Here is a 15,863-nt window from a genome sequence, read left to right on the forward strand (position 1 = left end):
TTAATTTATTTTAATTATACAATGTGTAATTTAAAACAAATATGAGGGGGTTTTGGTCATTTGATTGTTTAATCCATGTAAAACCAATACATGTACATTCTAAATAATACATAACTTTTGTATAAAGTAACTAAAGGTTACCAAACATGGTATTAGTTATGTTTCCCCTAATACATGAATAGCTTACCCTGTAATCAGCAACCAAACGACCCCTAATTGCATAAGCAAAGCCACTTGCAACAAAAATGGAATGTAAAAAGAGGGTAGGGATTTGAAATCAGAAGATGCATTTACTAGAGAAATTTACAAGGAAGCTACTCTCAATAAGAGCAAGCAGTTAAAACTTTACATCTCTCACCCTCAATTCCCCACAAACACCATTATGGAGGGGGGAAATGGAAAAAGGAAAAATAACAGGTCAAGCCATAAGAAGAAGATGAAAAATCTAATGAAAACTTAGAAGCAAACCTCTAATCCTAGTTCTTTTTTATGACAACCCCTGATACCACCCCACAGATTTGAGAAGCCAAACTAAGCGATGAATATGAACTTCCCCGTAAAGCAGAGATTTTTCCGACAGGGAAGAAGAAAAAGAAGAGGCCAAGAAAAGAAAAAATCACTTACAAATTTATTAGCATGTTTCAATGTGGTAAGTCCTCGCTTACACTGCCAACACTTGACTTGTCCCCCATGCGGACGTTATACTGCTCATAAACTCTTGCGCGGTTCTCTGCCCACCACTGTTCAGCTTGTTTCTCGCTAAATCGTTTTCGACTGCATTTTAGGACACATCAGTCTTTTGATTCCAACGGAAAAGTGGCTATATGAAACTTAAAGCATTCACACACAGAATGTCATTGTAATCAACCAACCAATTGTTTTTAAGCAAACAAACAAAACATTTTTCTTTGTGCAGGATTCTGAAATGAATTCTCAATCAATCAACTATGCCTCAATCCTAAACTATGTGGGTCGGCTATATGAATCGTATGCATTCTACTTTAGTTAGACTAATATCACTCTGATGCTAAATAATTTCCATTTTAAGGAAAATTAGGGATCATCTAGAACTAGAACTTCTCTAAGATCTCAAGCTTATTCCTACATGGGTAACAAATCTCTACTGGAGATGAATCCAATGTACAGCAACTATGCCTCTGTACCAAGGAAGTTGGGTTCGATATGAATCCTTAGTGACCATGCCGTTCCGTTTATGATGTCTAAATGGTAAAACGAAGTTTTGACAACCAACATAGAAGCATGTAGTCAACAACTACATGCAAAAGAACTAAATGCATGAAGGATCTTTTGCGTCAAACTAAAATATCCTTTTTTTGAAAAATTAGGAAATCAGTCCAAGGACAGGAGCGATTCCTAATGAGGATATTTTTCTCATTTCTACTAAAGAGAGATGGATCACTTTAACAGAGAGATAGCATGGCCAGGCTCAAACCATATTCCTTGAAATGTGCTCAGAGAAATTGAAAAGTAACTACCCGCAGAAATAACATAATGAATAATTACAGGAGATCATTTATTTTGACAAGAATAATGCAGAGGATTAATTCCATCAAATTTGGTGACCTTAAGCCATAGTTAGCGTACCTGAAGCGAACACGTTTAAGATCTTTGACACCTCCAGGTAGGGAGGTAAGTGTAATATATACACCTGGTTCATCTTGTTCGACCCATTCATTCTCATTACGAGAATCACCTTCTTTTGTTCTGGCCCCATTTCTTGGGGTTGGTTCTGGAAACCCTTGTCTGTTTTGAACAGCATTGCGATTACTGGCATTGCTTGATCCGTTAGAAAGTAGTTGGCTGTTAGATACATTTGACTCCACATCTTGGAAAGTTAGTTGACTATGAATTCGGTCAATACAGCCATTTGGTATATCACCGGCGGTAAGATTGGAAGCCAAGGAAAAAGATGTAGGAGATTTGATGTTCCGGGAAGCACCTACTGGTAACCTCTCAGCCATCTCCTTCAGCTATGAAAGATAAAGACGACAAAACAGATTATCAGCAAAAGAAGCTAATGAAAGGCAGGTCAACAGAAAATTATGTTTTCAATAACTTTACAAATCATCTCTATCTTCAATAGAAGGGCAACAAAAATACTAAACTAAAAGGATACTGATGAGCAATCGCACATAACCTGACCACTAAGGAAAACAAGCTAAACTATGAAAAGCTTGAACTGTTAAAACAAATCCAAAAGAATGAACGGCAAATTATAAAGAAACTTTCTTTTTTCCATCTGTTGTTTTACAGACTGAGTGTCTTCATCCTTTTACACGCAAGCTATATTCCATGTGAACTTAAAAGGTTAACTGCCAACAAAAAAAGTAGAATTGCAATTTTGTCACGTATAAAATTTGGGTCCACTTAACTTTTGCAGGTATACAAAAAATGTTGGAACTCGGATTTCATGAAGCTAGACATTGGTACGAAAGAAATCCCAATAGTTTTGGGAGAGAAATAAATGACATTCTATTTGAAAAGGATGAAGTAGATTGTTAATCGAATACGATTGTTGAACCAAAATCACACGCAATTACTTTGACATAACAAAAAGACAATTCCGAGATGCATATTCGAGAAATGCCATAAGATTAAAGTAGTCATTTTACAAAAACTTATGACCTAAAGACACAAAAGATAAAGTATGCATTATTAAGTGTTTTAGCACAACTGATAACACGATGACAAAAGAAAATGCACACTCGCATCTAGACCAAAACAGAGAGATACTCTGAGTAATGACAACCACATACTTCGTTGGTCAGAAATTAATTTGTGTCTATATCAAACGACTGCATAAAAATCATAGACCTATATGTATATGTATCTCAATGTTGTTAGACCATCTTACTTGAAAGTCTGTTTAATAAATTAAGCAGTAATAATTTATTAGAGTAAATGAAAGCTTTATTTTCCTAATCCAGCTTTAGATTTTTTTAAGTGGAACACATTCTTATTTATAAGAGTTGCCGCATTTCATGAAGTCAAAACAGAAACAATTTGTGCTGGGAAACTTATTCCGAAGACAGGCATATATTTCATCATAAGCATGCGCAACTTTTTGACATAAAAACTAAAGCAGCTTACCTGAGCAGTAAGTGACTTGATAACTTCTTTTGCTGCTTTGCATTTGGCAGTCTCTTCTCCAGCAATGGCTATTGCCTCCTTTAGCTGCTTACCAGATCTTTCCAGTTCTATCTCTTGAAGTTGAGCCTTGCGCGTGAGATTTTCCACCTATGATGAAGATCGTTCAACACAGTGCTTTTTCTAATGAATAATTCATTCATTTGATTCGGATGATTCAATTTTTAAAAAATCGTGATGCTTAATACAGACAATTTAGATCCTAGTCTCACACTTACATGAGAATGGCACTATATATAAGATGTAACACAGCATTAAAAAGGACGCCTGAAATGGAAAGTGCGATAATGCCATGGACAGAAAGATAACTAAAAGGTGAACAGTAAGTTTTATAGGATGGTTGAGACATGCATATATCTAGGAGTAAATATTGAGGCTTAAAGCCCAACATATCCATGGATGACTGCCATAAGTATGCAAGATATTAAGATGAATACGGACAAGAATATGCAAGATATTAGACTGAATAAGGACAAGAATACAAAAATTCATCTCTATTTTTAAAAACAGAGAAGATTACAAATGATCTTATCCAACCAAAGAGGTAAGTAGCACAATTGAAGGACCAAATGGAAAAAAAGGTCCCCACACAGCTGATTTGCCTAAAAAGGCAAATTGTCCGGTATTGGAATGTAATAAATCAGAATAGAACAAAATGGATATAGAAGATTCACTAGCCGACTCCACTTGGATTCGGATTGAAACGTAGATGATTGGTTGATATTTATCCGAACCTAAAATCTCTACATACAAGATGTACTTAAGCAAGACTGGAGGACATCATAAAGTACATGGTACTATACAAAAGGGCATTTGATCGGGAGATTAAACTCAGTCAAAACAGGAGGAGATCATTGATGGACTATAATTCATAACTTTCCCGCAGGCTTACATTTTTAGTGTAAGCAATTGCATTTCATATGGGGATAAGCCTTGATCTGGTAGATGACTCAATTATTCCCTTCTTGCCCCCCCTGCCTCTTCCTCCCAGAACACACAAAAAGACAAAGAGGAAAGCAGAAAGGTAAAAAAGAAACAAAGGTCTAGTGTCTATCTATACTCTAACACATGTCGATAGACCTTTTTTATCTTTCATAAGTGCATTCCATTTTGGATAGACTTGTAAATAGAATTCATTTAAAAACTTCAATATCTCCTTATATTCATTATTTGACCTTATTAATTAATACGAAAGCTTCATTATTTAGACATCATGCACCTATTATCATTCTTAAAGCCAAATTAATTACATTCTTACGTGGTGTTGGCCTAGAGACCCTAACTTTTCTTTTTCTGGAGTTCCTATTCTTGTTCTTTTTTCCAAATTAAAAGATGAAATAAATAACTCAGTTTCGTAGTTACATGATGTTGGCCCAAAGACCCCAAATTTGCTTCCTATGGAAATCCCTTTTCGTTCTTTCTTTGAAAAAGTAAAAATAAGGTAAAATATTAAGTCAAAATTAACGCGAGTATTTTCTCCTTCCAAAGCAAAGCCAAACATCCATTGATAAACCCATCCTTCCACAACTTAAAAAGGCAAAAAAAACTTCACCATTTCATTTTACAGTGACATAATAAAAACAGAAAAAACTAATTTTGATTGTTATAAAATTAATAAATTTACTTTCAAAGTTTTCAAGTTTTTTTCCCAATTTCCACAAGAAACATTTCAAAATATACACTTCCTCGCTTTTCCAAATCTTTGAATTGATTTTGTACGAATTATCATGGGATATATATGCAGTGCACGTAAATAAAAACTAGTAGAATAAAATGCATATCTATTACATTGTAAATGATGTGCTTGAGAAATCATATTAAGATCTTGATGCAAGATATTGCACCTTTTTCCGTTTCGGAATAGGAAAGAGACAGGTTTTCTTTACTTAACCTTTTTTGTATTCTAAAACATACAGGAATGAGAAACACTTTCTTTTATGTCTTTTTTAGTTTACTATTTTTGTTTTTTTGGATAGCGAGTTTCTTTTTTAGTTTAATTACAATTGGGATGAGATATATTTCTTTAAAAAAAGCAAATGAATGAGAGACATGTTTCTGCACAAGCTAACGAATTGGCTTTACTTACTTTTTTTGGGTAGGTAAGATCTTTTATTGAACTCGTACCACGATGGTACAGAAACAGGTACATATTAGGTTTACTTACTGTATTCGACCATTCTTCACCACAATTGGCATTTACCAAATAAAGCTACTTGCCCAAATACAAGGATCTGAAGTACATTTTCTAACTCCTTTTTTTTCCTCTCACTACTACAATTATAAGTCCTAAAAGGTAGTTTCTATTATAGCGTTACTCTTTAAGGTCAAGTTGATCTGCGCAATACATGTTGCATTGATGTGAAAGAACCATGGATCCGCTGTTGGGCAAGGATGCCACAGAGATGTATTTATAGGCATCTTTGGGAAATGATCGGATGCCAGATGCCGATGAATAATCTTAGTTGTTCTATGATTTTACAGAGAAGACAAGCCTTGACAGCGACTTAAGTTTCATGCAGATACTATTTCTATGCAGGTGTGAACTTCTAAAAGGTAATCCTCCACAATCTACAATGAAGCAGATTAGTAGAGTCATTATTAAGAGTGAAGGGATTCCCACATTCAGCCATGCACTCTTGCAAATAAAGATCTATTTTAATCTCTAGATGGATTACAATTTTGATCAGTTGATTGTCCTTTAGGTTAGGTTTTTAGCCTGTCAGATACATTGAACAGGGAAAAGCAGCAACCAGGGGATCATACCACAAGATAGCGCCTAAAAGAAGATATATCAGTGACCTGGAGGCTCAAAAGATTGTTAAAAATTCAGTACAAGATGGCATATTACTAATAAGTCTCTGATTTTACCTCTCAAATAAATTCTCCGATTCACTGTCCATTTAGTTACACTATCACGTCTTATGACACTTCTAATGAACCGATCAATAAAGTAATACTTCTTATAAACTTGGATGAATTTTCTCAGCATTGTATGAAAAAATATGCTATGAATATGGTGTTCTCTAGAAACTCTAGAGGAATTCTTGCCCCACATCTCATGTTTGACACTTCACATTACAGAAAGTGTCCAAAAATTCTTAGATTAATAGAGAAGCTTAAATCTTTGTTTTTGAACTCACATCAGCCACGGATAATATGTGGAGCAAACTGAGGAAAATGCGTCCCAAGTAGATGACTGCTCCTTACACAAATACAAATGACATACCTGTGCTCTTAATTTGATAACCTCTTGGCTAAGGCCATCGTTTGTCCTTTTAGCGTCGTCCAAAACAATCTTTGGAGATGTGAGTCCACCCAATGTTGGAGTTGGCGTAGTAGAACGAGGTGGACTTGGCCGTCTAGATATTGGTGATGTTGCTCGAGAAACAATTCTTGATCCAGGAACTGAAGCTGAAAAGAATTTCTTGGACGAGCCAAATACTGGATTAAAAGACTTGGAAATGTTGAGAGCTCCCCATTGAGAGGTACCATTTGGAATAGGTGACACACGGCTGCTGTTAAATTCAAGTTTTTTCTTCTGTTTGGAAGAACGGTTTTCTACATGTTTGAAGGATTCCATTGAAGAAAATCTAGCGAGTTGAGGCCGAGACCTTGTTTCTGACTTAGTGTCCTTGTCTGTTATATCAGTTGACGCCTGATGCGTGCTTCCTCGTCGACTCATAGAAGACTGAGAAGAAGCATCGGTTTCAATAGCTTTTTTCAATTTACTGAAGCAATTGTCACAGACACGATAGGGTTTATTGGGATTTGGTGCCATTGATGCCCTCAGTGATTTCTTGCTGCTACATGAATGACAAAAGACAAGCCCACAGTTATAACAGTTGTGGCGTTTCCTTTTAAAGTTAAAAGGAAGACGACAGCCAGAACACATGGATTGGTCGACCCCTGATACCCATTTATGAAGGCAAATAGCAGCAGTAAAATTAGTACCACAAGCAATACTTTTGACTTGCTTGTCTTTTAAAGCTTCCACTAGAGTTGGAGAATTTCTGTCATCAGTATCCCCATGACCCAATCTTCCGTTTGCCCCCTTTCCCCATGTGTAAACTTCAGTTCGAGAAGTCAAGACAGCAACATGATAAGCACCACAAGCAATCTCCTCCACAAAACTCTTTGCCAGCTTGCCTTCAACACGACGGGGCAGCTTCCCATCAGCTTGGTGATGACCTAATTGCCCATATACAGGACTCCCCATTGTATATACATGACCAGAAGTCGTCAATGCAACTGTCAAGCTGTGTCCACAAGCAACCTGGCAAAAGTTTGGTTCAACAAGAGCTGCAACACAGGTAGGTACAAGTTTTGACTCCTTATCACCATGCCCAAGTCTACCTTTATCACCATCTCCCCAAGTAAAAAGTTTTCCTGATGAACAATTACTTGAACTTGAGCTTCCGACCATGACTTCAACAACCGCTGCAGTATGCCAAACCCCACAAGCTGCTCGAACAGTTCGAAGCCCCTTTAAAGACTCCACTTCCCTAGGTTTAGAAACACTTTTTCTGTCTCCATGACCAAGAACACCAAAAGTACCATCGCCGAAAGTAAATAATTGACCAGCAGAGGTCACCACAGCAGTATGCCAGGGCCCACACGAGATATAGGAAACGTGTATGCCCTCTAAGGGTCCATTTACTCTTTTGGGGACCCAATGACTAACTTCATTTCCATGCCCAAGAAGACCAAAATCACCATCACCCCATGTGTACAAATCTCCGGAGAGTGTTACGGCACAAGTATGATTCTCACCACATGCAACAAGCTCAATGTTTGAATGGCTGAGTGAATCTATAAGCTTCGGATGCAGAACATCAGAATCAATACCATGACCAAGCCTACCTCCTGATTCCTCACCCCAGGAGAAAATCTCGCCCTGCTTTGTCACAAGTGCTGCATGTCGGCCACCACAAGCTATATTTTGAACATCCAATACCACTGCAGACTCTAAAGCTTTGGGAAACAAAGAATCTAGTTTTGCACCAAAAGAACTGCCAACTCTATGAGGTCCACCACCTAGGACACCATCCCCAGTGCCTTCTCCCCATATAAAAACATCCCCCAAAGCATCACCATCATCATGACCAGAACCTTGACTTGATGAGCTAACTGCACTTGAAAGGCTTACTCTAAAATTATCCATCCCTATTCCCTTCATCTGACCATGTATGCTATCTGAACCTCCAGAAGACAAGGAATGAACAGAAGCACTAGCAGAATCTGAAGGGAAAAACCCTTTGGGTGGTACGGCATACAGAATTACATCAGAAAACGCCTTATCTACACCGTTTTTAGGAGGGCTTTCATATGGACTATGAAGCCGAAGCTGATCACCACCATCCTGAAGGACATATAGGATCTCATTCAAAATCTCAGAGAGAGAAATAAAACCAAAATATAAACATGAAAAATTTAAGGATACATTTCATCTGCATATGCATAAGGAGACATGTGGATGCTATAGTACCTTCTGCAAGCTGTCACCACTACTAAATGGAGAATGCAGAGGAGAGCTTCTTCGAGTATATGTTCGAGGACTAGTAGCACCAGAAGAAATTCCATCGCTCCTTGATTCTATTCTCCATTTTCTCTGGTGCCCACGAGAAATTAAGGCCTTCAAACCACTAAACCAAACCTCCGCTTCATCTTTATCTTTACATATCTAAAAAGAGAAAGTGACAAGCAAAGGTGTGATGAATTTGGTGCAAGAACCAATATCTGACAAACACGGGATAATACAAAGCAACAAAAATCACAATAAATTTTTTTCTCTAAATGAAAGACACAGCTGTTACTAATGAAACTCTTACCAAATCCAGTGATCTATCATTGTATATAAGTGAAAATGACTGATACTCCTTCTCAGGTCGTGGGTACCTTTGAAAAATTGGCTGGAATAGAGCATTAATTCAGATCAGTGAATACTAACGAGAACGTTTGCCTTGTTATGGTTGACAGTTATAGCGAGAGATGTGTGTGTGTATGTGTGGGAGAAGGCAAGAAAGACAAAAACTGACAGATTCATACAGCACAATTAATCAAATCAACTATGGATTGAGCAACCTTCTTTTAGCAGTGTTTGGACCTTGGTCCTATTCATTCTCCACCCATCTACTTTTTCCTCATCTTTCATCTACTCTCAAGTTTTTTTTAATAACAAAAAGTACATTATCACATCGAACAGAAGACAAAGTATTATGCCAGGAGAAGCGTGCCTAGAGCCAAAACTTCTAGCAAGTTCATAACTATTCACAAACAGTGTTAAGGTTCTCTGTGACTTCATCAGATATCACTTAAGTTCCCCTTCTAGTGTATAGACTCTTCAATCACAAGTATTGATACCACACAAAAAGATACACAGACGGATTCATTTGTATTACGGAGATACCAATCAAAAAAGTTTCAGGACAGAACCAGGCTTTTCACCATGAGGAGAACTTACAGTGCGCTGCCCAGATATTATTCTTGACACATGACTTAGCTTCAGGTGTTTCTCCTCTTTACCTGAAAACCATATTAAAGCAGACTCATCCTGCAACCACAGTCAGAATTAATTTTTAGATACTAAAGCATTAATTCTCAATTAGAGCTAGATTTCAAAGGACACAAAGTAGTCCAGACTTCAGACTAATTTTATTTTTATAGAACTTCTTTTGATAGGTAAAGTCCAAACTTCAACTTAATAAAGGGAAGAAAATTCCGTTTAACTGAGATACAACAGCAAATCCAATTTCTAGTAAAGGTATAGACAAACAATCTGTGCAGCATGAAAGAACTCTTCTTATGAAAACACAGTTTTTGTTACAACCAAAGTCATCAGCAAAGACAGACACAGAAATGGCCAGCATCAAGCGTTAAACCTCAACAAGAGACTGAAGCTCAACTATTGGGACAGCTCAGAAGAAGGAAACAAAGAATAAATGGATTCCATGACATTGAACTACATGCTGCACCCTTAAACAGTAAAAAGTACCGTTCTAAAAAATGGTTGATTCTCTTTCAGGTATGAGAAAAACAGCATACCTGAATAAAGAACCACTCTAGGTGTATGTGTTTATGGAAATTATCCATTTTGTTTCAGCATAAATGAATGATTTCTAAGTTTTGGTGTTGGATAACATGACAGGATAGGACTTCGGAAGACAATACGATTACCAACTTTTGCTGCATTTCGCTTGTAACTCAACTTTAAATATTATTCTGCATAGATTAAATGCTACTTTTGCTTCTCTTTGGTGTGAGGCAGTTCAGATATCACGTATTGCTTTCATAGTAGCAGAAAGATTAAGGAGCCTGGACTAACTGATGCTTACTTTTCATGCTTGATAAAGCACATTTTCCTTATGTCATGTAGTATTGCTATCGTTTGAATGATGATCCTCCTATCTTAAATACAAAACTCATATGGACACACCACACACGCACGTACATTAATTCTAAATAGAAAGGCAAAGGAACTGATACAGTAAGCATGTGTGAAGTGAACATTAGGTAATTCGGATCAGAAAAGGGTTTCTCAAGTAGATAGGCTGCAACACACATTTTGGATAACCGATGTACAGTAAGACACAAAACTGAAGATTCCACAAACTTCAGAGCAGCTGTAAAATCAACCGGAGAATGTAGAGGGAAATTACAATAGGAAATGCATAGTTTGCTAACCCCTTTTATAGGAATATTCTCTCTATTACTGCTTATACTATTACACGATACTAAACCCCTTCTCTTGCCCTTCCTTAATCCAATTTTACACTGGGGCATTATACAAACAAGGGTCACGTCAAGCACCTTAACTCAAAAATTAGGCAAATATCAAACATCTCCTGCAGAACCAGACAGATTAATTTATTTGATTTTTTAAGGCAATCAAAAAATGAACCCGGTAGACTACTAGCTGCTGCTTGATAGACTCTAGAAGTTCTTATTCTTACCCCATAAATTATAGAATAAAGGAGTTACACGTCAAGCGTCGAATATCACGGTTTTGTAGCATAATTGACAAAAGCAAAGACCAGCATAGATATTAAACTACATGATTGGGAAAAAAAGAGTAAATTGCATCTTAACCTCATGCTACACTCAACAATAAAGACAGAAATATTTTTTATTTTTATTTTGACTAGTACAAATGATATCTTACGAGAATATTCATAGATGACAAAGAAAAAATTGGGGTAAGAATACAAAGTAATTTACACAGGATAAAGAAACATGAACTGATACTTACGTTTGACAACCGAAAGGGACAAAACTTTGGCTTCCCCCTTCTTCCATACTTGAGTAAGTATGCACCCTTCTTTAGAGCAGTTATCGCCTGATGTAAATCATAAGAAGAAATAGAAGCTGAAAAGAAGTTTAAAAAGTCGAGAGATTTTGAACCTAATAAATAAACAATGAACGAGCAACACTAATAGCCCAATTTTCAGAAGTAGTTATATTTAGGTGGTAACTGAAATTACTTAAATTGGACTTCATTGCTCTTGCTACCAAAATCAACGCTTTATATTACTTGGCACTTCAACAGCAGCAACAATATTCACACAATCTTATGACATGCCAATTGCTAATTCTTTCTAAAACATGATATCCTAGTATTATTACCTTACTTGCCATTTCTATTCTATGTATAAAATGATTATAAAATTATTGTGTCTCAATTAAACATGCTTTCTTTTACGATTCATCTTGCATAACACCATAAAGAGGAAGTTGATTACGAATTCTCACCACAGAATGCCAACAAATATTTTTAACACTAAATTACGAAACCACGAAAAAAGAAAATGAGAAGTGGAGAAAGTATTGCCGCATTCTCATAAGTAAAAAAAGAAGTAGTCACATATATTAAAAATAATAGGGCATTCGACAAGTTTCCAGAGATTACCGATAATGAAATACAATAAAATCAAACTATGCTTCTATCCCGAACTAATAAGGATTCTTATCAATAACCAAATACAATTCAATCAACTGCGCTTCCATTCCAAACTAGTTGGAGCCGACTTTTCAATAACTAAATACATTTCAATCAACTACTCCTCAATCTTAAACCAGCTGGTCAGCTAATCAATAATAAAATATAATTCAATCAGCTATGCCTCAATCCCAAACTAGCTGGCCTTAGCTTATAGTAACAAAATACAATTGAATTGACTGCGCCTAACGCCTCTATCTCAAACTAGTTAGGGTCAGCTTATCTAAAAAAAATAGAATCGGCAAAAGCAACAATACTCAACAAACTTCAGTATCTATACAATTCAATCAACTACGCCTCAATCAAAACCAAAAAACAGACGTAATTCTAGGATTCCTTCTAGTTGGACTCAGCTTATCAGTAATAAAATACACAATTAACAAAAACCGTAATACTCAATAAAACTTTAATTGTTTAAACAATATTAAAAAGTGCAGGTTTACTACAGTATATAAAAATTTAAAAAAATTTAAAAAAATACAGTATATTAAATTTGTACCTGCTCAATATCCCTTTCAACTTGTCCACTAGCTCTGTTGGCATCTGAATTCATTCTATCAATTGACACCAAAATCTGCCACTTCCAAAACTAGCCCTAAAATCTCTAAACCCCTCGCATTCATTTAAAATAAAATTTTCAATTCCAATCACATTGAATACAAGTTCTATTCAAAATTCACCAAATGCCCTAGAAAAAAAAAAGTGAAAAATTACTGATTACAATGATCCTATATAGCCCCCCAAAAATTGCAATTTGCAACTACTAAAAAAAAAAAGAGTGAAACTTTTTTTGGGTGTGAAGTAAAAATTCAAGAACTGAAGTGGGTATTAAAAAATAGCTAAAATTAGCAAGACCCAGAAAGCTGAAACTGTGAAAACGATTGAAAATGAGAGTTTTATAGTAAGAAAATAAACGTCACTGCTTGTGAATTTGAGAGAGAGAGAGAGATCAGCTGATAAAAGTGAAGCAACAGAATCTAAGGTTTGATCTGATTTTTTGTTTTTGTTTTGGGCAATGGGTGCAGAGAAGCAGCAAAAACACGCACACACAAAAGTGCTACAGAAGATGACTGATGAGAGAGAGAGAGAGAGAGAGAGAGAGAAGAAAGGTGGACTGAGGAGAATGGAATATAATATTAATATTAATTTTACTTTCTTTAAATTGAGGAAATAGCAGTTACTCCTATTAATTAAAAGTTGTTGTTTTTTAAATGAAACTTGTAGGTCGCTGGAACCGTAGGCGATCTGTTTATCTGAATTTATTCTATGTATTACATAACTAACCTTGGTTGTGTAAGGCCATTGTACCTTTGACATCTGGATTTTTGTGGGCCCTGCCTCATAGTCCTTCCACTTCTCTTGCCTTCTCCAGTTATTTATTTTTACAACAACAATAATAATAATATATCCGATGCAATCTCACAAGTGGGGTCTGAGAAAGATAGCGTGTATGCAAATATCCCTACCTTTTTTTCTTTGGAACCCCAGGAAAACTCGTTGCCGCTACAGCCTCTGCCACAACCTCTACCCTTCGGGTGAGCACTCTGTGCGCACTGGGTAAATCTCCCACTGTGTAATAGCCTGCAAATCACACAGGGGATATAAATTACACTAGGCAAGCTCTGTGCAACAGACTCAGACCCAGAAGTCATTGAGAATGGATCGATCACAGGTCATCACTATGAATAACTCCCTCCATACCAATTGGGTCGTCCCGAAGGATAAAATATCTCTACCTTGTGAAGACAGAAAAATTATTTTTGAAAGACTCTAGGCTCAAAGAAAACATAATCACAACATGACAAAGAAATACAAGTTATTTATTTTTGAAAAAGCACCATAACCTCACACAATTTATATTAGTTGTGTGAGGTATAGAATAAAAAAGTTCATTTGACACATCATATGGTTTGTAAGAATTAACTACTTCGGTCTGTTTTTCGTATGCTTTATTCTTAAATCGCAATTCACATATACGTTTTACATATCTTCAGTATTTCTTTAAATAGCAATTCACATATACGTTTTGCATATCTTCAGTATTGAGTCAAAAGTGTACATTTCTTAAAAAGAAAAATCATATAAGTACTAGATTGTAATTGTTACATTTGACTCATTTCTTATTAATTATTCTTTATTTTAAGTAATTTCTTCTTCTTCTTTTTTTCTTTTGAAGTTTAAGCGTATTCGAATTTATGTCAAGGAAATTTCATTTGAGATTAAGACACTTCCTCCAAAAGAATATTGCATTTAAACTCGAAAGCTCAAATTACGGAGAGGGAGATATTTATCATCTTACCAGAAATATGGTAAGTAAAATTATAAGTATATTGTGATCCTATTTTGTATTTGGAAAGGAAGAAAGGAAATACATATGAAAAGTAAAAAAAAATGAAAAAATAAGATAATTTTTTTAATTTAATATTCTTTGATTTGTAGTTCACCATGGTAAGTAAGAGTGGAAGTTGTGAACTTGTGATACTAATGAAATCTCTAAACATATTTTAAATCTATATTTAGAAATCACATAAATAGCATTACAAATCATTCTTTTGATAAAATCATCTTTTTCTCGTAAAGATATATTTTTAAATATTAAAAGATTATATTGAACAAAAATTTGACTCCCAAATCAAAAGTAATATTGTCATGATTCATGAGTCCAATAATTCTTTCCCCCATTTTCACTCATATTTTCACCTTTTATACATCTCTTCCTTTTTCCTTTCATTTCCTACATTCAAAGCATATGGTTCGAATTCTGTCCAAATTCTCTCCAAGAGAAAAATTCCATTCCAAAATTCCAAAGTTGAAAAAACATTCTGATTCTCCTATACATAATCAAAATTTTCGAATATTTGTTTTGATGTCTCGACTAATTCGGGGTTGCGCTACGTATTCTATCAAAGGGGAAAAACGTTCCAACTGAAATTTTTTCAGTTTGAGCGAGGGATCCTATTCAACCAACCATAATCCTTAGTAGTTAATTATTAACTACAGATAATTTATAAATTCAAAGTTACTCATAGATTATTTCTTTATATTATAAGTTTAATTTTCATTTTTCTTGTTTAATTAATAAAATCCAAGCTACCTGTCACCTTGATGGTTTTAAAAAAGATATCATATTGTTAGCCGTTACAAACACTTAAAAATTTTAATAACCATAAAAATTGCAGCATTTATCACAAAAAATAAAAATAAAAATACTGGACCATTTATTAGGGTTCATAAATGTTTTAGGTTAATTAGAAAGATTAATTCTTGAGAGGTCACTCCACGCTTATTTGAAAGAGTTTAGCTTCTATAATGTAAAAATTAATATTTTGATAAACACTAATGGGATTAGAGTTAATATTTTGAAGAAAAAATTATAGAATATTTGAAAAGATAAATAATCAGTAGCGTCAATTGACTTATTTAAATTAGTCTGTCACATGAGGGAGAGAAGATTAAACACAAAGTGTATTAGACTTCACAGAAAAATAATTCTTTTATCTAGTTTCAAATTTCAAATTAACTTAAAAAGTATTAGGAGTATAGTTTTACATTTACAGACAACCCTATCTTCAAATAGAATTATACCTAAAACATTACAATTCTTCCAATATATTTCTTACTAAAACTTTTTCCAAATCTATAAAAATGTGGACCAAAAAAAAATTATTAAATTAAATAAACAAGTCAGAAATATAATGGAGAT

At 35.1% G+C, this 15,863-nt stretch overlaps 1 protein-coding gene across 2 annotated transcripts; it reads right to left on the bottom strand.

Moving 5' to 3' along the window:
* Positions 1-270: 270 nt before the first annotated feature.
* LOC107774471 (PH, RCC1 and FYVE domains-containing protein 1) lies at positions 271-13,292 on the bottom strand. 2 transcript variants are annotated; one of them, XM_075222138.1, is made up of 9 exons: positions 12,660-13,292; positions 11,414-11,500; positions 9,629-9,718; positions 8,997-9,077; positions 8,654-8,848; positions 6,395-8,527; positions 3,112-3,258; positions 1,606-1,991; positions 271-774 (listed from the first exon to the last, which is right to left on the bottom strand). In XM_075222138.1, exons 1-9 carry the CDS (start codon positions 12,711-12,713, stop codon positions 642-644), a joined length of 3,306 nt encoding a protein of 1,101 aa, XP_075078239.1. In that variant the 5' UTR covers positions 12,714-13,292; the 3' UTR covers positions 271-641. The 2 variants fall into 2 exon arrangements, with proteins under 2 accessions (XP_075078239.1, XP_075078240.1); XM_075222139.1 differs by lacking the exon at positions 8,997-9,077 and having other exon boundaries at positions 12,660-13,289.
* Positions 13,293-15,863: the final 2,571 nt, after the last annotated feature.

The sequence above is a fragment of the Nicotiana tabacum genome, chromosome 9 (genome assembly GCF_000715075.1).
Source record: "Nicotiana tabacum cultivar K326 chromosome 9, ASM71507v2, whole genome shotgun sequence".
Classification (NCBI taxonomy): Eukaryota; Viridiplantae; Streptophyta; class Magnoliopsida; order Solanales; family Solanaceae; genus Nicotiana; species Nicotiana tabacum.

What these genes read in the sequence shown, in the direction of transcription:
- LOC107774471 (XM_075222138.1), bottom strand. Translation starts at nt 12,713, where the DNA reads ATGAATTCAGATGCCAACAGAGCTAGTGGACAAGTTGAAAGGGATATT. An exon ending in TAATATCTGGGCAGCGCACT is followed by an intron (nt 9,078 to 9,628) that starts GTAAGTTCTCCT and finishes GCTCTATTCCAG; the next exon opens with CCAATTTTTCAAAGGTACCC. An exon ending in GTGGTGACAGCTTGCAGAAG is followed by an intron (nt 8,528 to 8,653) that starts GTACTATAGCAT and finishes TATGTCCTTCAG; the next exon opens with GATGGTGGTGATCAGCTTCG.